The sequence below is a fragment of the Condylura cristata genome, unplaced genomic scaffold (genome assembly GCF_000260355.1).
Source record: "Condylura cristata isolate star-nosed mole 26May11 unplaced genomic scaffold, ConCri1.0 scaffold00003, whole genome shotgun sequence".
Taxonomy (NCBI): Eukaryota; Metazoa; Chordata; class Mammalia; order Eulipotyphla; family Talpidae; genus Condylura; species Condylura cristata.
Genome location: NW_004567104.1, coordinates 34,538,168 through 34,561,967, shown reverse-complemented (window position 1 = coordinate 34,561,967; position 23,800 = coordinate 34,538,168). Strand labels below are relative to the sequence as shown.

Here is a 23,800-nt window from a genome sequence, read left to right as displayed (position 1 = left end):
CTACATTTTAAGAGACTGTAAGAGTATTTTCTACAGTAAGTACTTTCTATACTTTTTTGCTTTTATATTTATGTAAAGTTTATTATTAGGTATTATTAGGTAATTGAGATATTAGTTAAGTAGGATCTTAAAATCATCTGTAAGGAAAAAAACAACAACACTGCTTTTGAATAACCTGACTTTCCTCAAGTCAAAGAAACTTTTAAGGTATTATGTTATTTGACAGGACACTTTCTTCTCTATTGTTCCCCAGTAAGGTCCATAATCAAACTCAAAATGTTTAAAAAAAAAAAAAGGTGGAAAAATGAAAGAACAAAAGTTTTTTAAAGTTTAAGCATTAGTGACATTCTATCTTGTAGGGAAAGTTCATTTATATAACAACACATGGTTTTATTTTGTTAGTGTGATCAACATGCACCAATATGGGAACACATTCAGTAGAAAAGAAAATACCAACAAAAGTAGAAATAAATATCTCCTGACAACATTCAAGTGTAGGGTAGCTGCATAGTGGGTATATATTTAAAATTGAAAATGTTCATATTAATGAAGACTTCGTATTATAGCTATTAGTAAACCAGTATTGTAAGTTTATATTTGATTATTTAAAAAACAGCATTCACATCTTTTTGGTATCTTACTGCCTATAGGTTGGTACTAAGGTACTAAGGCACATATTAACCTATGTTGCCAGGAGACCCTAATCCATATAATCAAAGAGTTAAAAACAATAAAGATTTTCAAAAACCTGTGTTAAAGACAATCTGCAGTTCAAGAAATTATCTGTTATTATTCTCAAACCTTTGAGAGATTCTAATAAGAAAAGTCTTGGGGTTTAGTAGTCTATAAAGATTACATAAAAATCACATGGAGTCAAAACCCATCATCTCCCAAAATTCAGATTTCTGACCATAATACAGGGTGTGCTTGCAGGCAAATTAAAAAAATTACAGCCCAAACTAGAAAACAACTCCCTAGATTATCTTTATGTTAAAGAAAAGGAAACCAGTAACTGAAATTTAGCTTTTAAGAAAGGATTTTCTGCTACGATTTCATTCCTTACTCATTTAATTAGCACTTAGAATCTTTGATTCTGTGGATCTTCATTAATATTCATTTTTTGCAAAAACAATAAGTTAAAAACTCCACAATTCTTAAGCTCTAATCTAGATATCGGTAAATCACTCAGGAAACTAACAATCTAAATATACCATAAACAAAGCCTATGCCATACAGTGTATGAAAACAGAATCAAGCTACCTACACTGTCTTTACTATTAATTCTAAGAATAACTGCTTAGCATTTCAAGGAAGTTTTTCCCTTCATTCGACAGATCAGCCCTGAAACTTTCGGGAGAAAAAAAAATTAAGTACATACCCGCACTCCTGAGGTGAAATGTCCTGTTCCTGACGAATCCTAAAGATGATAATGCAGTGAAATAATCCAAACAGGGGAAGTCAATCCAAAAGAGAATAGTCCAGCAAGGAAAAATATATCCAATGTTATAAGAAATCCATGGTGTGGGGGGGGGACATAGAAAATGTTTATACAGTTATAAACTTTAAACATCAGTCTCCACAGTAGCAAGTCCAAGTTTTAAAAATTATTTCACCACAGTGTATGCAAAAAATTGTTTGATTGCGCAATGGTGAGGCACAGTAAAGAAACATTTTAATTTTAGTTTATTATGTTCCAATGCCAGTGCGTTTATTAAAAAAATACAAAACCAAAAAAAGTTAAAATCAAAATGAAATCTATAAGTAAAATTCCCAAAGTAAAGTGTTTGGTCTTCTACGACCTGGAATCATAGTCCAGTGACATGGCTTGGAGGGGAGGTATTTGCCTGTTTTTAAAGATAGGAGTTCCCAATATGCTAATTTTTCTCTATTAATATATTCCAGTTACACAGTATAAACATTTTTTTTTGCTAAATTATTAGCAATGAGAGGAATGTAATAAATTTAACTTGTATTACTATAGATTTCAAGCCAAGTATTTTCAATTTATGTGAGCTAAAAAGGATCAGGCCACCGCGGATTATTCTCCATTTTGGATTGACTTTCCCTGCTAAAAGATATTAGCTGACATTCTCATTATCTTAGGATTCTTCAGGAAATTGACATATCACCTCAGGAGTGAGGGTATAAACTTACTTTTTCTATTGTGGGCTTTGCCCCCTCATATACCCTTGCACCCATTACTTAGGAAAAATAAATATAGAACGTTCTTTTTGGAAAAACTCACTGAAAAAAAATATCCTGTCTTTGACCACTACAAATTCAACACAATTCCATCTGAAAATATGCCCAATTCACCCACCAAAAGCTAAACAAAAATATATACAATAAGCAATACAACTAAGGGACAGTCACAGTTATAGGTGACATGCATAGTAATGTACACCAACACCTAGGCACAAAGGAGCCAAAATATGCCTGAGAGGTTGTAGGGTCTATTATGTCTAGGTATTGAGGACAAAAATTGGCAGAACTCACCAGTAGCTGTGAATTCCCTTGGCTATTCTAAGAGAATTTAACATTCTTTTAGGATAGTTTCCAGTGGGAGAATTAAATAATTTATAAAAATAAATAATCCGCGGATTACTTTTAGTCTGCAGACTAAAATTTAGTACACGGATTAAAATCCGGCCCATCAGGATAAAAATCTCTCATGAACTAAAACACAACCATGTGGACAAAAAATAGAAAAAACAGACTGAAAGAACTGAGAGCACAGAGTCAACCGGGCCAACTAACAATTAGTGCGCAGACTAAATATGGCCAGCCAAGTATGCAGCAAGGCCATGAAGAGCCCAAAACACCCCTTGTAAAAACTTTAAACAAAAGTAAATAAATAAAGCAACAGAATAAAGCAAAAATAATAATAATAAAAAATAAAATAAACAAAAGAAAAAAAAAAGCAAAGAGAAAGGAAAAATTGTAAAGAACCAAAACACTGACATGAACTTGTAAGTATTCAAATACTACCTCACCTGTGCAGCAACTCAATTCTTAAATTGAAACAAATTCTCATCACAAATACTAATCCATACAAGAAATTAATAGAAAAAAACTTTTTTTTAAGAAATAAAGTCTGTGGTATTGAGCAAATGCAAATGAGTCCTTAATGAAGAATTATTAAAAATAAATTTGCATTTGGATAACAAAAACAACAGAGGTAATATCCCCTTATAGATCCTAAAAAAGACCTTTGCCATCAAATATCAAATGACAACCTAGAGCTAACTGTTATGATTGAACCTTGCCATTTGAAATTACCATTTATAGTCATATGTCATATCCCACACCTATGGTTGATTATCACAGTATCAGTACTCAACAATTCCACTGTAATATACAGCTAACCAGAGCAATGTAAAAATGACTATGGGCAATAATTAACCAAAGAAACACAGAATAAAAGTGCCTGTTCTAAGCTACTTTGCTCTAATTTTCATTGTAATAAATGTACAACACAGACATCATTCTGTGGTCAAAATATACAAAATATACAAGCATCCAATGTTAAAAACTGATAAACCATGAACATTCATAAAAGGCAACCCTAATATTGACTCTCAAATAACCTATGAATCATCTAAAATTACTTGCAATCTCTAAATCTAAATACATGACTAAAACGAAGATAATGTCATGTATTAGTTTAATAGTTAATTATGCTAATTAATCAAATTAAGAAAAGAGTTTAAGCCTACCTAAGTGCTGAGATATTGTAAATAATTCTCAAGAAACATAATCACTTCCTTAGCCATGACATAGATAGTATTCAATAAATTTCAACTGCACTAAATAAAAACTTTACTGAGTTTTACTGAGCTCTACTACACATAAGACACATTATATATGTTTTGATATCAGCATAACTATGCAATATAATTTTTCCCTTTGATATCATCACTAAGATAGTATTATAGACTCACACAGATTATTTACTAAATATCTACGTATCCAATTTAATCTTTCATTGTTCTTAAGAGAGTTAATGTGTTCAGGTTGACGTTCCCAAGAATACAAGAATATTTTCTTTTTATCCACAGTTCCTCATTTTATGGGATGTCTTTTCAAGATACAGTAATTCCTTCCCCTATCTACACCCAAACAAATCCAAATCCTTCTTCCAACAGCACACTCATAATAGTGTTTTTATCACCCTTAGGGAGACTTCCTCTTTCCCCCTAATCTCACTGGAGACAAACTTGTAATACACTATGAGATGTGAAACACCTCTGAATACCTACAGCACATGATAAAGTACATGGAGATACACATACACACACACACACACACCATATTTTCAATATCTGCTTTAACAGAGTCAACTAGCAAGTTTTTCAAGGGACAAGGACTATATATTTACTTCTTTTGCATCCTTTATGGTATCTGGCATAGTATTAGTTATATAGGAGATAATGGGTTTTAAAGACAAATGGTATGTTAAAAGTAGATTTTCAATCTATCCTAACCAAATGATTTTGAAACTTACATCTTAGTATTTTTTAAAAATGATTATTCCACTATATATGGATTAACCATCCAAGGAGCTGGATTTCACTGTATATAATTTCCAACAAAGAGATAGGAATATAACCACTATAATAAAAAAATGAGGAAGCCTATACACAGGAAAATGGATGTTAGAAAATATGTCATTATTACAGCAATAAATAAAGATGTAGGAATAAAGTTCAGTTGAGACCACAAGTGATATATATATAAATATTAAATTCAGGGCAGAGGAGGTTGAATAATAATATAAAAACTGATTTACCTAAGCAACAGAACAAAACAAAGTGGAAATTTAAGTAGCCAACAGAAATTTCCAACTTTTTTTTTATGCTTTCTGGAATATATGCAAACAAAATGAGTTAAGGCAGAGAGATGAGAAAAAGTAGATAAAGTAAACCTGCAAAAACAAAAAACAACTTTGACAGCAGTCACCCCCGACCCCCTACTAGGCATTTTTTGATAATGTTAAAACTATAGCTGGAACAGATGAGTTTACCAAATTCTGAAAAACCTTGTGTTGAAAGTTTGGGAGAAATGTTAAATTTGGAAGATAATGTTTAAAAATAAATAAATAAATGAATGAATGAATAAAACAGTACAGCAAGATTTCCTTTAGTTTTAAGCACAAAGGATAATTAATTTACAGTCTAGTCTGATTCCTTTGATAGCTGAAATGATTGCATACTCAAATTTCTGCTTACTTTGTTGGCTAGTTGGAAATTGTAGTATCATTCATTTTGAAGTATGTAGAAAGTATTTTAAGAAATCACATACGTAAGGTCTGATTTTTGTGTACAATGCTTACTGAGATACCTAACTAGTGATTTGTAGTCTCACTTATCCTACAGACACGTAACTATTAACTAAACTATCCCAAATACCAAAAACCTAGTAATAATTTTGAGTTAATTGGTATCTACTTTATACTGAATAAAGACTCATTTATTATGAAAGATAAACTATGAACTGCTATAACACATTATGTTATGACTTCGTAGGTCCTTTAGGAGTTATGTGGTGAAATAATTATGGAGAAATAATTTTATTTCATGAAAGTGAGGTCTGAATAAAAGGTTAATACATGTAAACAAAGAAGAAGAACATTCTAAGTGTGGAAAAAAAGACACTAGCAAGGTAGAAATGAGTCTGGTTTCTGTGGGAAACCGTTAGGAGGACAGGTTCACTAGAGCAAGAATTTCAGCTTGGTCTCTTTAAAGTGAGCTACATGTAGGAAAATATGCACATATGTAGCTAGCATATTAAATAGCCCTATTCTAACTAAAAGAGATCAGGCCCTTGATATTCTAATCAACTTTGTTTCACTAACCAGTTATATCATTTATAAATTTCTTTACTTTAAAAGGATATACAGAAATATCTGTGTTATTTAACTGAGCCCACAGGATTATTACTAGGATAAAGGGGAAATACTTGTCCTGAAAGATTTTAAACAAAAGGTTGGCAGAAACCGGGCAAAAGGGAAGGCTAGGAAGGGCATATAGAAAACACAACATAACCTTATTAGAAGTCCTTAAACCTATTCTAACTATACCTAACTACCTACATACTGAACTCCTAAGTCTTTACATTCATTGCCTAACTATATGTTACCCCAATGACAAAGGAGCTGGAGAAACGGGGAAAGAGTGGGTCCTAAGGATGAGATGCCTCAGAGAATGTTAGGAGCAGAACAAGAATTAAATCTCTTGGTTTTTCTGGAAAAGAAAGATAGAAAAGATTAGTAACAGAGTGACTGTATAATTTGTCATCCAAACTAGAACATTTGTTTAAATAAAGGGATACAATTAATAACTATATTAATATGATCACCTTTGTATGTATACAGTGACATAGTTAACATAAATGCTGAAAATTTCCTAAAACAATGAGGTATCAGAGATGGATTTTAAAAAGGAGTGACAGTATCATGTGTGTGTTTAAGAAAACTGACATTGACAGCAAGAAGATTATGAAACTGAACATGGGAAATCAGGAGGTAGGAGACTGTTTTAACAATTCTGTGATATGATGATGACCTAAGTCAGGGTAGTGGGATAAAGAAGACAATCACAGGGTTCTATTAGAAGTAGAATCTTTTCATTTATTTAGCATTAATAAGAAATAATCCTTTAGATGCATATTTTGGCTGTATTTTCAAAAGAACCCATAGAAAAGACATTATCGCCAACTGTTATTTTACAAAAGAAAAACCTTGAGGCACAAAGAGTTAAGAGCAGTGTTTAAACTGGAACCCTACTTCATACTTTAAACAGTCATTTCACTGTCTTCTCCATTTACTAAACGCAGAATTTAAACTTCCTCTTTTCTTCTATCTCTTAGCTAATTTTCTAACACCTGATATACTTTTTGCATGACCTTCTTTTTACTTTCCACCTGCCTTTTATTCTTTGAATTGTACATTCATACACCAATGCAGAGATCTTTATCCTTCTTAAACCCACTCCCAGTAATGGTTTGTGTTTCAAACTATTAGCACCTATATCTTTTTTTACTTAAACCACAAGTACATTATCAATGAATTATGTTGTCCTAGCTATTAAGTTAGGGGCCAGTTACTGGATTTCTCTAAATTGTGAAGATTCCTGCTGTACACATTAGGATCATCTCATTGCCTTGTTTTAGTTTGCTATCTTTATTATACATCTGAATCCTCTCACCTCAGTGTTTGCATAGAAGACATTTCTCCCATGTTTTATTTTGACTGCCTCCTCTTCTGAGAACACCAGCTTGGAAGCTGGTGGTCCAATCCTGAAGGTGATAGCTGACGACAGTGCAGCCATGAAAACAAGGGATTTCACATGTCCACAGCTCTAAAGAGCATGTATGTGGGGTCTAACACAAGACTGCAATTAAAGCATAGCAGCTTTTGTTTCCAGACTCCTGTTTGCCTGGCCACCCAAAGACAATAAGCCCATCTCTTCAGAAAATAATATTGTTTATGTTGCAGAAAAGTCACTGGCTGCCTAACATTAAGAGAACAATTCTCAAGCTGGTGCCATTATCACATAATTAGGGTTCAGATATCTCAGTTCCCTCCAGAAATTTAAAGTTTGCATGTCTATTTAATAATAACCTATCTTTTAAAAATGAATAAACGGGGCCCTTCCTGGTGGCACAACGGGTTAAAAAGCACGGCACTACACAGCACTATAAAGCTGGCCACTGCTGCCTCAGCATGAGTTCGCTCTCTGCCCAAGGAGGTGACCCACATCGCACAGCAGACCTCTCTTGTCTGGTCCACTGCTCCCTTAGCAGTGTACTTGCTCAGTCTGCCTGTTCTGCTATCCACTTTGTCTCTGGTGAATCCTCTCACCACCCCTGCACCTCTGGCCTGTACCCCAGTTCTGTATGCACAAATAAATCTTTTTTAAAAAAGTCAATAAGCGGGCCCTCCCTGGTGGCGCAGCGGGTTAAAGCACAGCAATGAGAATCGAAAGCCGCTTCCGCATGAGTTTGATTCCCACCTGCCCAGGAGGTGACCACATGGCGAGGCAGACCTCTCCTGGCCCGCCCGCTGCTCCCCTCAGCAGTGTACTTCGTCGATCTGCCTGTTCTGCTCCCCGCTCTGTCTATGGTGAAGCCTCTCACCACCCCTGAGCCTCTGGCCTGTACCCCAGTTCTGTATGAATAAATAAATCTTTAAAAAAAAAAGTCAGTAAGTATATTCTGAATCACACAGATAATGAAGTAGTTCCACAGTTTCCTCTGACTGAATTTGGTTTTATATTTACAACCATGGTAATACCATACTAGTTGTGTGTTCTAATGAGAAACTAACAGAAGTGCACTTATCACATGATAAATGTATATTCCGAGTGAACCCAAATTGAGTCAAGGTAACCTACATAAAGAGTTCACATTGGCTTAACAGACAAAATCGGTGGGAAAACTGAGTATAGTACTGGAGATAGAAACCTAATAAACAAGTAAAAGGTTTTTATACAGATTATTCAAATTTGAAAAGCATTAGGCAAAATATAGAAGCATCAAGAATCATAAATGCAAAAGAAGTTTGCATAAAGCACACAAGTTTACCACAAACCTTCTGCTTCTAACTGTAATTGATCATTTTCCATATTCCATCCTGGTTAACACTTGAACTGAAGAGAGCTAACAAGGGGGGGGGGTGGGAGAAGCAGGGGCAAACTGGAATATATGAATATATGGAATATATGGCAATCTGTTTTTTTTAAAGATTTTATTTATTTATGCACACAAGAACTGAGGTACAGGCCAGAGATGCAGGGGGGCAGGGAGAGGATCCCCAGAGACAGAGTGGGGAACGGAACAGTGTTGGATTGACACTGCTGAGGAGAGCACTGGGCAGAACAGGAGAGACTGGCCAAGCCAAATGGGTCACCTACCTGGCTGGGGATCAAACTCATATTGCAGAGGCTGCAACAGCCTCACAGTGCTTTAACCCGTGAGCCACCAAGGAAGACCCTGGCAATGTTGATATAAATCATACATACAAGGAATGTTAAATAAAGAGTTTATGGCCCCAATTTCAGCATTATATTAGTTAAAAAATTTATATTGAGGTCAATATGTGATGTATACTTATATTACACTGAAAGAGCTTGAAAATGCACATTAAAGAAAACTGGAAATGCAAAACCCAGAAAATCACCTACACTCATCTCATCCATACTAATAGTGAGCACTCTGAAACATTTCCCTATATTTATTTACTACATAGAATTCACTTGTTTTAGTTGTTTATTTAACAAGGATGAAATCACCTATTATAGAAAACACCTATTATAAAAACTTTAACTTGGAATAATTTTAAAAATTCAAGTTGAAACTCAGTATTCAAATCCAAGTAAGTCACTTAGGAGTATCTGAGAGAACCTAGGTACCTTCTGAGCCAAATTCAAAAAGAATCTAAGGTACAATGATCAAGTAATGATTTATCTTAAACTAGTCAGAATTTATTATAAAATTTAAAGGAGAATAACACCTTGCATTCTTGGTCAATGAAAGCTACCATATATATTCCAGATGAATATACTACTGAGGTCTTTGACTCTAAATAAAAAATAATTAGTGACAAGATTTTCCAAATGGAAGAGAGGTAATGAGATTGTGAGAACTTGAAATAAAGTAACTGGAATCACAATATAGTAAGAGTGAGAAAGACACATGCATTGAGTCTGGTAAACGTATATTAGTTCACCTACAGTCCGAAATTACTTCATTTCATACGATAAGACATCTATAACCAAGTAAATGAACTTATCAATGTTCAAAACAAACACATTTTTAATTAAAGTATCACCTTGAAATGCATATCAAAAACTTGAACATATATAAGCCACAAAAATATATAATGAAATATAAATAAATGGGGGAGAAGAATGCACGACACATAAACAGACATTTAAAAGATTAAGCAGTTAACGCACACACACTTGTAAATTTATGACTTTAATCTTGGCTCTGTCACAAATCACCTATGAAAAATCACTTGGTCTCTTGGGCCAAAGGTCCTCATAAAATGAGGAAGCTAGCCATTCACTATAGTCATAAACTGTATTAAGATATTCTTATTTTTTTCCCTATGCGCAAGTTAAACAGAAATGCAAAAAATCTTTTAAAAATACCTTTTAAAGCATTTCAATTAAAGAATCAAAGGATTTAAAAGTCTTCTGGTAAATTAGTACTTTTGGTCTTAGAACTGGTTCCATCTAATGTTGAGGTTAAGATTTTGATAAGATAATATGTTAACATATCAATTATTTCCAATGTATACCCTAAGGTAAGATTCATATCTGCTTTTATTCCTGCTCCCAAAATAGCAAAAAGAAAGTAACCTAAAGTAGTAAAATAAACTATTACCTACAGTAAGATTTTTATATTAATAGTCTAAAAATAAAGAAAATATGTAAAATGTATGTTTTTATACACAAATGTGCTGTTGAGCCAATTAAAAACTCTATGTAAGGAAATTAACTTCTGAATTTTAAGTAGTCAAATTTACACATAGGATCCTCCACCTAATGAAATTCCTTATTTTAATAATTTAAGTGCACTGTCCTCCTCTACAAATAAAAGCCCAGGCTGGAAACTGCCTACAGGAAATCAATAGGGATGAAACTACATACAATCAATGAGTAGCTTAAGTAAAATTACCCGACAACTTTTACATGCAGAACTGATGCATACTTTGTAAGCAGGCAGTAAGTGATCAGCTTCAAAATAGCTTAGTTTTAAGAACAATGAGGAAACCCAGTTTTAGTTAGTTTTTAATGTACATTTTAAAAACTCATTTTGACTTACCTTAGTCCAAGGATGTGCCTTTATTTGAGGGAATTTGAATTCTGTGTAGTTTGGATTCATTTCTCTAATTTGCTCCCTTGTTGGTGTGCCCAGGACCTAAGAAAAGTAAGCAAATTTTTGCTAAAATTTTCTATTCACTTAAAAAATCTTGTATGTTTTAATATATTGGTTTCATTAGAAAAAGCAACACAAAGTTATAAAACATATAGCTTATTAAACAGAACAGACTTTGTTAAATACATTTAATATAACTGACTACTATCCATGCTATACTATTCTATACTGACTTTCATCTTAGTAGAGTTAAATCAGGATTGTCAAAAAAAAAAATTCAAGTAAAAACAAACCATCTTCATACTATATAGAAAAACAATCTATTGGTAATGATGGCACTTGAAATACGAATGTCTTTTATTCATTTAGTTTAGTAGAGCCAAAGATTTTTTTTTTTAATCTGTAAGTTAGTCAGGAGAATCTTACTGAAACAGGTTCATCAGTACTTTAATCACTGAATATTTAGTGAGTGTATGCTGTATACAAGGAACTGTGTGCTTGATACATATACTAAAAATGTAAGCGATTTCCCACTACAATAAATTTATGTATTTGTGTGTGGAAAAAAATGGTGTAATTACAAGATGGAAATAGAGCACTTTATTCCTATAGAGCTATAGTAGACGCCAGAAGAGGAAGTATATAGACCTGGCTGTATAAGCAAAATGACAGAAAGAAACATTAAAACAAACAAAAAAAGAGCACACTGAAGAGGGACAATGCATACTACTGTTATTTATGATTCTAGGGTCTGGATTAAAACAATTTTTTTTAAATAAAATATTAAACCATTGACAACTTGAGAATAGTTGCTTGGAGAAGTGAAATGTAATGATAAGCACCTTAAGTTTTGTGTCACAACTAGTGAATGATCAAGATAAAGTAAGAATTTCAAAATGTTTTTTGTTCATTCTAATTCTTTAGATTTCATAAAGCTTTCAGCATTCAATCAAATTTTAAATCTGTTTTTAAAAAAAAACTTCAGAAGACTTGGCCCTCCCTGGTGGCGCAGCAGGTTAAAGCACAACACTGAGAATCTTAAGCCGCTTCCACATGAGTTCGATTCCCGCCTGCCCTGGAGGTGACTACATGGCGCGGCAGATCTCTCCTGACCCGCCCGCTGCTCCCCTCAGCAGTGTACTTCGTCGATCTGCCTGTTCTGCTCCCCACTCTGTCTCTGGTAAAGCCTCTCACCACCCCTGAGCCTCTGGCCTGTACCCCAGTTCTGTATGCACAAATAAATAAATCTTTAAAAAAAAAAAAACAACTTCAGAAGACTCAGAAGACGTAAGAAAACAAAAAGGCCAATTACAGGCAAAAACATCTGCAGAATATATATTCTGCAAAGGACTTGTACCTAGAAAGTACAAAGAACTCTAATAATTAAGAAGATAATGCCAATAAAAATAGGCAAAAGAATGACCAAATACTAGACCATGAAAACAGAAGAAATGAGCATATAAAAAGATGCTCAACATCATTAATCATGAGAAAAATGTTAATTAAAACTGTAAATTATAACCTACAAACCAAGAAAGCTAAAATCAAAAGTGAAAAGACTATATACCAAGTCATGATGAAGGTATAGAGCAAATGAAATGTTCATTCATTGATAGTAGTATGTAAAATGGTATAGCATCTTAGAAAGTATTTTGGCAGTCTATAAAAAGTTAACCATATACTTTCCATACACCCATCAGTTCCACTTCCAAGTGTTTAGCCAAGAGGAATGAAGGCTTATATTCACATAAAGACTTATAACCAAATGTACATAAAATGTTTTTTCAAATGTCAAAAGTAGAAACAATTCAAATGTCTATCAGGTAAATAAATAAAAGCTAGTAGTAAAACCAGATAGTGGAATGCTACTTACTGGAAAAAGAACATGGAAATCTATGAATTATTATGCTGAGGAAAAGACGACTCAAAAGAGCAACTATTGTATATTGTCATTAACATGGAATTTTAGAAAATTTTCTGTTCATAGTGACAGAAATAAGATCCATGGATGTAAGGTGCTGATGGGGAGGTAGTAATAAAAAGAGGTTCCAGGAAACTACTTGGGGTTATGAATATTGTTCATTATCTTGACTTGACAATAATGGTATCTCCATGGGTGTATATAGCTATGTCAAAACTTGCTAAGTTATGGGCTTTTAATGTGTGTAGTTATTATATGTAAATAATGCCTATAATAAACTTTCAGAATTTGTTGAAATATTACAATACTCAGAATAACAAGATTTACAATGTCTCTGTGCCTACATAATGCACTTTTTTTTTTCTTGTTATAGTGAAAAGAGAATCCTCTCCTCGTATACCACCTACCCAGATACTATGATGTGGAGGAAGCAATGATAGATGCAGTGAAAGAAACAAAAAAGCTAGGACATTAGATGTAGTGCCTAAAGACATAACTGAATTGTTGCAATCTCATTATAAAACTTTAACAGATGAGGATCTTATAATAATGAATGAACAAAGAAAGTGGTTTCCTAAAAGGTAATCTACTTCTGGTGAAGATGCTGTGAACACTACTGAAATGACAATGGAGGATTTAGAATATTATATAAACTTAGTTAAGGCAGGGTTTGAGAGGAGTGACTGAATTTTTAAAGAAACTCTATCACGCACAAAATACTAAGAGCATTTCCTGCCATGAAGAAATCTTTCATAAAAAGAAAAAGCCAATCAGTGTAATAATCTTTATTATTGTCTTGTTTTGATATATTTCCAAAGGCAGCAATCAATTATCAATGCAAGATCCTCCATCAACAAAAAGAACTCACTGAAAGCTCAAATGATGGTGGTTAGCTTTTTCTAGCAATAAGCATTTTTTTTTTAAGTAAGTAGTCTAAATCCCAGGTCAAAGACAGTCCAAAAGGTGCTTGCTACAGCTAACCAAGGAGAGTTCCCTGTTGACCTTGTCAGGCCAATCATAATGAACTGTAATAATTTAAAATGACTAAATAGAGATAGCATATGTAAGTTTTTCTTTCAAAAATTACATCAGTGAAGTAAAGGAGAAAAAAAAAAGAAAAAAATCTGTTCACTGAGCAGCCAGTAGTAAAAGTTTTGTGCTAAGCATATTAATTCGCTTTTCTCACTTAAACTTTATGCTCTATCGCTCCATTTTACTTCTAAAGAAACTTAAGGTTACCTAAGGTAAACTCGCATCTCAAAGTTACAGTTTGCCAGGGGTAGACATTCAAATGCAAGTGCAGTTGATTCATTAAAATGGTCTACCCAATATTAATGGCAGAAACGAGAAAATTTTAAAAATTTTTCCTAAGTCTCACTAATATACCATAAAATGAAAGATGAACCTTCAAGTCATGCAAGGAATTTAAGAATTTGTAGTATCATTAAGGTTATAACGAAAAGCTTAAAAAAACAGACTTGAAAGTACTTCAGGATGGAAAGAGTTCTGCTAAGTTGACATTCTCTTATCTACACAAAGAAATAAAGAGCACAGAAAATGGTTATTATCTGGATCAAAGTATGACATTTTATACTTGCTTTTAAATTTCTTTAGAACAGTGCTTAAACCAAAACAGTTGTAATGTTGTAGATGTAAAATGTGCATACAGGAAAAGAAAAATGGAAAAATTACCTTCGAATTTCATACGTGAAGTGATATATTATTTGTAGACTACAATAAAGATGTCTATTTCCCAGAATAATCTCTAAATGCAACAAGGAGGAATAATTTTAAAAAGCTAACAGAAAATTAAAAAAAAAACTACTAATTTCCGTATGATGGCAGTAAAAGAGAACAAAGAAAAATGGCACTAGCAAAAGAACTCCACAAGAATGATTTCCTAAACTCAAACATATTGATAATTACACTGAATGTAAATAGTCAAATACTCCTATTAAAGTGAAAAAGTTGTCAGGATTAAAAATCATGTATTGATGAGAATGTAGAACAGTGAAACTCACATACATTGTTCATGTGAGTGAAGGAATAAAACTTTCTACTTTAGAAAACAGGTGGGCTATTTCTTATAAAGTTAACATAAACTTATTATAAAGCCAGCAATGTTAGCCATAGCTTTTTATTCAACAGAAATATAAGCATGTCTTCAAAAGCCGCTGTAAGCAAACATTCACTAGTAGCTTTAGTCATAACATCCATGAGATACAAACATATCAAATGTTCACCCACATAGGTGAATGTAAAAAAAATTGTGGTGTATTCATGTAACAGAGTATAATAGCAAAATACAGAAGAGGTATTACAATCAACAGCATAGCTGAATCTCAAAAACAGAAAAGATCAGATAAAAAATAAATGCACTATTATGATCCCATTCATATTAAATTCCAAAACAGGAAAAACTAATCTGTAGTGATAGAAAACAAACCAATGATCACCTAAGAAAAGAGATGGTACACTGACCACAAAAGGGCATAAACAGGATAATTAACTGTACTGCTCTGTGCATGACTACCCTGGTGAACCCAGTATTTGGCCAACTTAAGATTATCAAGAACATTACAGAACATTAGAAGGGGTGATGAGTTGTTCTAAATCTATAAGGATGGTGAATACAAATGTTGCTAAAACTCACTGAACTATATACTTAGAACAGGTACATTTTATTCTGTGTAAATTACATATTTATGAAGTTGATTTAAATAGTAATCAAGCCATTATGAAATTTGGGTTGACGTTACCATTCAAAACACTACCAGATGTTTATCCTTAGTTGCTATTTTAAGGCTAGCATTAGAGGTATCAAAGTCTGTCAAACCGTAAAATCAGAATTATTTTATAAATATACACACTTTTTAAGAGCAAAGATGATTTTAGAAGCAAAGGAATTTAAAAATGAAAAGGTAAGATATAACCAAGAAGCATTTGAAAAAAATTTTCCAGCTTCTCATGTCATTTACTCATTCAAAACATTTACTGAGTTCTTGTCCTTTAGGGTAAAAAGGCTTGTACATAAATCAACCATAATCAGCCAAGATCAGTACAGCAAGATCACATAATTAAGTGTGAGGTAAAAAATGCTACACTGCTCTAGAAGTAAAGAAAGGGTTGAGGGAAGGAATCTAGAGATAGTCAAGAGCTTATTTTACTTAAGGAATCAAAGAAGTGAATCAGTTAGAAGTATATTCTTTGCACAATTAAGTATTAAGTAGAAAACAGTGAGTGCTAACAAGAATGAAGGTTTGATAACGCATCGATGGTAATATGAAAGGTTGAAAGGCAAAAGAGCAACAGATTAGGAAGAGCAAAGATTCTGAATGCATCACCACCTGAAATTAATACAACATGCGTCAGCCATTTTAACAAATCCTACTTCTCAAAAGATTTCTTGGTTTTACTTCTATTAAGCTGAGTACACTCCCATCTTATTTAATTGAACTGTAGTACCTGGAATCTTTGAAACTATATAAACTTTTTCATTATAGATAAAAAAGGGTACTTGACATGGATTTCAACACAAAACAAGTCTTAGTTCCTTTGTATTTTGAGAGACAACGAAAGATCAAATTATTGTTAACTTTGACTCTAAAATATATACACATATATGTGTGTATATATGTAGTATTTATTCCTAAAAACTTGAGCCTGTGATTTGAAGGAAATGAAACTGCACAGATGTCTTACATGCACTTTCATAAGTATGACTGTTCACATAATAAAGGGGAACAATCTAAAAAATTATCACACCACTTAAAATAGTAGGTAATCCAGTTTATCAACTTTTCCAACTTTTATTGTAAAAATATGCCTTTTCTTTAGCCCTCCATACCAAAACATCATGAGAGGTGGCGGTGGAAAGAATCAGAGATCAGTCTACCACATCCATTCAGGGATACTGCTCACCCCTTATGATTAAATATCTTGTTTTCATTTGTACTTCATCCCATCCACATTTGTTAGCATTTCTTATATTTAATTATGAATTTATCCAGAAAGCTATGAATATAATCAGGAATTATGATTTAGAAATAATGCCAACACTGACAAGAAAAAGCAGAGTGGTCCAAATATCTTTCACTGACTTGCATTTTAACACTTCAACACCAGAGGTCACTAAACTTCTACAACTGAGTTGTCTTTAAAGCAAGGGTAAAGCCAAAAAAGAAAAAAAAATAAAGTTATTACTTTTCTGCTTAAATGTTGCAAAGGTTTCCAATTGCCTATAGGGCCTACCCAATGCCCACATCTCCAGCTTTTTCTCTCCTAAAAAAATTCAGACTCTTAAGCTTAAATCCATAAATCAAAACACAACAGAACTTGGTATCAAGCACCTTTGCCCAAATTAGTATGTATGTCCTCCACTCCCTTCCTCTAAATGGTGAATGTCCATACTTGTTCATGTTCCAAGATTCAGTGCAAATTAGTTCTATTATGAAGCCTTTCCAGAGAGTACTATCTTCAAATAAAATGCTTCTGACTTTGTACTCTGCTCAGATTTATGGAAGGAAACCTGCCTATTCTTTTGCTGTTAGTTGTTCACCTCTTTCCTTCAATGAGATCACTGAGCTCCTTGAGCAAATCATCTAACAAAAATCGCTCACTAAACCAATACATGTTAAGGTGTTAATGAGATATGTGCCAGCAAGATTAAAGGAATGCATGGTCCAGTTTATTTTATAATAAATTCAATAAAAGCTTTTAAAATATTGATAAGGCCCTCCCTGGTGGCGCAGCGGGTTAAAGCGCAGCACTGAGAAGCTAAAGCCACTTCAGCATGAGTTCGATCCCCGCCCGCCCAGGAGGTGACCACATGGTGTGGCAGACCTCTCCTGACCCACCCGCTGCTCCCCTCAGCAGTGTACTTCATCGATCTGCCTGTTCCACTCTGTCTCTGGTGAAGCCTCTCGCCACCCCTGAGCCTCTGGCCTGTACCCCAGTTCTGTACATACAAATAAATAAATCTTTAAAAAATAAATAAAAAATAAAATAAAATATTGATAACAAGTGTATAACACAGAAGAATAGATAGATATAATGTAGTGTCTTTAAATAATTAAGTATCTTCACTTCTTTTCTGCATAAAATAATTGTACAATTTGGGTATCAGGATAACTAGGTCCTATACCATAAACTTGCAAATTTCTCTAATGAGGTAACTAGAAAACTGAGTTACTCTATTTTGAAATATTAATTCTAATGACATTGGAATCACTACCATATATTTTCACTTCTAGAGGACTAATACAAAATGTTATCCCTTCTAGTATTTCCCGATCATCTACTAGGTCTTCTAAAAAAAAACCCACTAGGTACCAGTAGCAAAAATATTTAACTCTGGCCACAAGCAGACTGTCCAATTTCTACCAATACCCTACTGTACAGAGTTGAAATGTTGGTAAGAAACACTTTTTGTGTGATCTAAAATGTTCCTTCTGACTTTCCCTTCTGGCTTTCAAAAGGCAAGAAGCAAAAAGTTATAGGAGCAGCAGCAGCACAAGTTTTAAAATGCTATCAAATTCAGTGAAGAGCAGCAAGCTGCTGCGATGTTCTTAAACATAATTAATTAATTTGGATAATTTAACTTATTTAGGCTGGGAGGGTAAACTAGTACAGAAGGAGGATGGTCCCTTTATGTGCCATCTGTTACTTAACTTGATCTGGTCCCACTCCTTTGGGGGGACCAGAGGGTAGGAAGTACAAATTTAAGAATATTTCCAGAATTATTTGAAGCACTATGGTCATAATGTACTGCTTTCTTTAAAATACAGAGAAAACAGCAAATTTATCAATAGCTCAAACTATTACCACATGTCCTCATCTTTTTTGAAATACCACCTTTATTGGTCTATATTTCATATATCATGAAATTCACCTCTTTAAAAAAAACAAGTCAATGGTTTTCTAGCATATTTACACAGATAACATTACTGTTCCCTAATATTAGAACATGTTCATCACCCTAAAATACTCTACTCATGAGCAGTCACTCATAATCCCACCACTTTCCACTGCCCAAAAATCTCTACAGTCCCATTTTACATTAGCCCCTCAAACCTTATCACCGTATAGCTCAAAGTCTATATACCCTTTACCAGTCTCTCCTCGTGGTCCCCAACCCAAGGTAACCACTATTCTATCTATGCTGTTTCTTTGACTCTGGCCTTGACTATATGCAGTAGTCTTTCTCAGTCTGGTTTATTAATATAATGTCTACAAGGTCCATCCTTGTTGTCACAAAATGGTAGGATTTCCTTCTTTCTCATAGCTGAATAATATGTTATCAATATTATATACCCACAGTCTTGAATACCACAGCTATATATTGTTTCAAAATTGTAAAGTATAAGTCCTCTAACTTTACACTTCTTTTTAAAGATATTTTTAATTCTTGTCTTTTGATTCCTGAGTTAAATCCCTCCCACCCAAAGGGTAATGATTGTTTTGGCAATGCAAAACATTTATCATAAAGTAAAAGTTACTAGTGAAGGATTCAGATCTACAGGGATCCTTTATTTCCCCAGGTAATCTCAGTGATAGTGGCATGCTACAGAAAGGAATATAAAATACAGGAGGCTCCCAGGTGGCCCAGGGATTGTATCAGTGCTATCAATGTTGCAGACTGAGTTCTACCCTTGGTCAGGAAGCTAACCCAGATGGCACAGCAGGCCTCTTCTGTCTTGCCCATAGCAGTGTTATTTCGCTTGGTGAATCCACCTGTTAGATCCCCACTCTGTCTGGTAAATACCCTGCATCTCTAGTCTACATACGAGTTCTTCTACAAAATAAATGTTTTTAAAATAGAAAAGGAAATCAGGATTTCGTAGATTAACCACCCCCCAAATATATTTCATAAATTTTGAGACTTGCTAATAACATTTTAAACACACGTCTGTCATGCAGATTTTGCTTCCTCTGAAAATGAGTTTTCTCTGTCATACCACAAGCCAAGATTTCCTTCTGAATTTTTTGATAACAGCATTTGATATACTTTTAGGAAAGGTATATACAGGCAACATAATATGTGGATAAGATAATGGAAAATACTAAATAAACTTTTGCTAAATGAAGATGGTGAGATAAGACTGAGTTGTATTTTAAAGTATTAATAGAAGAATCCACCACTATACTTCTGATTGCTTTAAATGAAGCACAATTAAAACCTAGTCCAAAGACATCTCAAACTGATTATGTATAGTCACTATTAAGACTCAGGGTTTTTTCTTTTAGTTTCGGGTCACATTTTTTGTACCCTAAACTACTAACATTTAAATACGATTTCAATGGGCTTTAAATACTAAGGATCAGGCTGTTATCCCCAGAACTACAAAATTCCCTGAACAGAAGATAACAATTTACCAAACATGAGTAAGATAGGATTTCCTTTCACTATCCAATGCTTCCTGGATATGATGGTGGTGATGATATCATCATCATCTTTCTATAATTAACACAAGGATTAAATGTGTAACCACATAAAGTGCTTATTAATCTACTATCAGTACTTTCCCAATATTTGAAAATGGGAGCCAGTAAATCACTGATCACTTTGCCTAAATTAAACTGTAAACAGCCGTCAGTCAAATCAATACTAAGAAAAAAATTATTCAGATAAGCATTTGGGATAAAATGTGGCTCTAAACAACGCAACTTTTTATTTATTTGCTAAAATTTCAGCACAAAACAATTTTTGAAGGCATCTATTTTTTCAGCTTCTATGACTACAAAGATATGACTTAAAAAAAATCAAATCACAGGCCCTCCCTGGTGGCGCAGCGGGTTAAAGCACTGCACTGAGAAGCTAAAGCCACTTCTGCATGAGTTCAATTCCCGCCTACCCTGGAGGAGACCACATGGTGTGGCAGACCTCTCCTGACCCGCCCACTGCTCCCCTCAGCAGTGTACTTCATCGATCTGCCTGTTCTGTTCCCTACTCTGTCTCTGGTGAAGCCTCTCACCACCCCTGAGCCTCTGGCCTGTACCCCAGTTCTGTATGTACAAATAAATAAATCTTTAAAAAAAAAAAATCAAATCACAGAGCAGTAAATATCCTCTTCTTTCCTTCTCAATCCTCTCCACTGCTAAATCTTTTCCCTCCTAATCCTTTTCAACTGATAGACATCATAAGAAACTAATTCTTTCTAACTAGTTGTAATAACATGATCAAAAGATCATTGGGATTTTACTGTTTTCAACTTTAAATTTCCTAGCTTCTATTAGATTAAATTTTACTAGCTTTTACCTGTGCTACATCTATAGCTATCTAAATGTATTACGGCTAAGTGAAAAATAGTTTAGTAATATTGTTTTACAAGAGAAATTAACATTAGTTGCCTTATAACAACTTTATAATTGCAAATAATTTAAGTAGCTACAGAGCTAACTGGTTTTTCTAAAAAACAGACATCAAATTTTAATAGTTTCTAAGAGTATAGAAGCTATAATGATGAAATTCTATCATCAAGCGATGGAATTCTGACCAATTCTGCACTAAAACTACTCACTAGAAAACAATGGTCAAATTATTACTAAACATAAGTAAATATTTAGAATGAATAAAGGTGTACCTTTAGAAACACATGTAAAACTTACATTCCAGAAAATGGTTGATTTCTTTCAAGCTTTTAGTTTTATTATAATTTAAAATAGAAAGTGAACTTTGAACTGAAGCTCACCTTTACCTACTTGGAATTTATGTTTTTCTATTTGGAAGGGGCTGGGTAAGAAATTATTAGTAAAGTTATTAGTAAAACTTGTAGCATTCCCAGGTTTAGAACTTCTTCAAATGCATCAACTTTAATTCATTTGGGGACTCTGGGTTACATTTATTTACATAAGAAAGTTAATGATCAAATCTTTGGGAAGCCAGATATATAATTTCTTTCCAGAGGCAGTGATACTAGTTTACCTTACTGGTATTATTATTCTCAGAATCAACTATGTAATTCAGAATCAATGCAGTAATAAAGAGGAGATATGAATGATATCACTTAGTCAAAACTTTTTTACATGAGCAATATTAACTAGTTAAAAAGTCTACAAAACAGATGGCATTTTTGTTTAAACATATACACTCATAGAAAAGTGTGTCAAAATATTTGTAAAAGTTGTTTTTCTTTGCCAGAACTTGAATGTCTGCAGTCTGTTTTCTGTCTTCTGCAATGAGCATATAAAATCATAATATGTATAATTATGTAAAAGTAACTATTAAAAAAATCATGTTCTTTGAATCTTTCAAAGAATCTTTTTCTAAATTATTGCAACTGATAACAAAAGATTGCAGTACAAAACAATTTTTGAAACCAAAAGCAAAAAAATCCCCAAAAAACAATTTATGTGTTTAAAAAATATTCTTGGTAGAGATTCCCCCAAATGTTGTCTTGTTTCACTAGGTGTCTGAAACCATGTCAGATATTTCTTGGGTTATTATAATTAGTATTGTAAAGAAGAATTTAAGGGAAAAATAGTATTATCTGCAAAGTCCCTGAAAGAATTTTTTTTACAAATGTTTTGAAAATCCAAGCATTTTTTGATTCAGGAGTTAACTGCCACCGGGAAATGCTGCTATGTATGAAACACTATGTATGAAATCAACCTAAGAAAGTTAAGTGTTCTTCATGCTTAGAAATTATGTTTCATGATTTCAATTTCATTTTGCTTTACACTTTTAACTTACTCTGAAGAAAATGTATTGAATTTTATTCTAAATTATTTTGCAAAAGGCTTCTTATTAGAGGGTAGGGGATAAAAAAGGTAACTAGTTTGAGAAAAAGTTAACTCAGTTTACAAAACTCTTATGTTGTAAATTACTGGTGTGGAAATCTGAATCAGTAAAATGTAATAAACAATATATACAACCATCACTGTCTTGTCTATCAAGGCCAGGGTAATTCCAAATTCATGCATGAATAATGGCCTAGAAGCTTAATTCACTTTTTGTATCTTTAATGAAAACTATTTTAGTACTCTAGAATATTAAAATATGTACAAAACTATTAGCAGAAAACTGAATTACAAAAACAGAAAAGGTTGCAATTAAGTTCTAAAGCCAAAGCGTTTAAGCTGTGATGGTTTATTATCATAGATACCCCCCTTGGTTACCTTAACAATCTCATTTCTATCATGTATGAGTAAAATCATCACAAAATTCTAAATGATAACAATTCCAGTAAACTAATTATATATGACAAATAACAAACAGAATGGCAATATATCCAAAGAACTTAGTATGACAAGCTCAAGCAAATCAAGTGAAAGTGTGAGGATTAAAGAAATGCTAAATTGGTTATACTAAAGCAGAAGTTAGCAAGCTATGACCTGATCGTCTTTGCAGAGACCATGAATTGAGAATTGATTTTATAATCAGTTTAATTTAATGAAGGAACACTAACTTTGAACCCCAACTAAGAAAACTATTATAACCCACCCCCAAGATTACTATACTTTTCTAATGAGTAGACAAAATATTATACTCTATTATAATCAATACAATTCTGTTTTCACTTTTATATGCAGCTGTAAGATATCCTTGATTTTGTTTTTGACTACAACACCTAAACTATTTTATGTCGATCGTAACAGGAAAAAGTTTGCCAATCCCTGTAACAAAACATTAATTGGATATTGGAGAAATACATACAGTTTTAAGGAAACAAAGAGATCAAATTATTTTAACTTAGATCACTGTGTGGTGTGGGAATCAGTAACCAAGTAAGTCTGTTGAACAAAGGTTAAAGATTTGATTTGAAACTACATGATGGTTACCAATAAAATACAGCAAAAACCAATGTTCTCAGGGACAAACTTAAGAATTACATGGATAGTAAGGATTCCTGATCACACCACTCCTTTCAATCATTTTTGAAAATACAGATATTGAGCAAAATAACTTATTAGAAGTAACATTTTTATTATAGAAGGTAGTACAAGGATTTTAATTTTTTCAAAATGTTCACATCACTCGTAATAAGGGAGATGCAA

The 23,800-nt window shown here is 33.2% G+C and overlaps 1 protein-coding gene across 2 annotated transcripts in view; it reads right to left on the bottom strand.

The window, feature by feature from the left end:
* The window catches only part of GSK3B (glycogen synthase kinase 3 beta), a 158,642-nt gene that overhangs the window by 29,108 nt on the left and 105,734 nt on the right, over nt 1-23,800 (bottom strand). The window contains exons 8-9 of one of the 2 annotated variants that reach the window (XM_004675185.2): nt 10,831-10,926; nt 1,379-1,417 (exon numbers count right to left, since the gene is read on the bottom strand). In XM_004675185.2, the coding sequence (XP_004675242.1) occupies nt 1,379-1,417; nt 10,831-10,926 (135 nt within the window). The remainder of the gene's footprint in view (nt 1-1,378; nt 1,418-10,830; nt 10,927-23,800) is intronic. The other variant, XM_004675186.2, reaches the window with a different exon arrangement.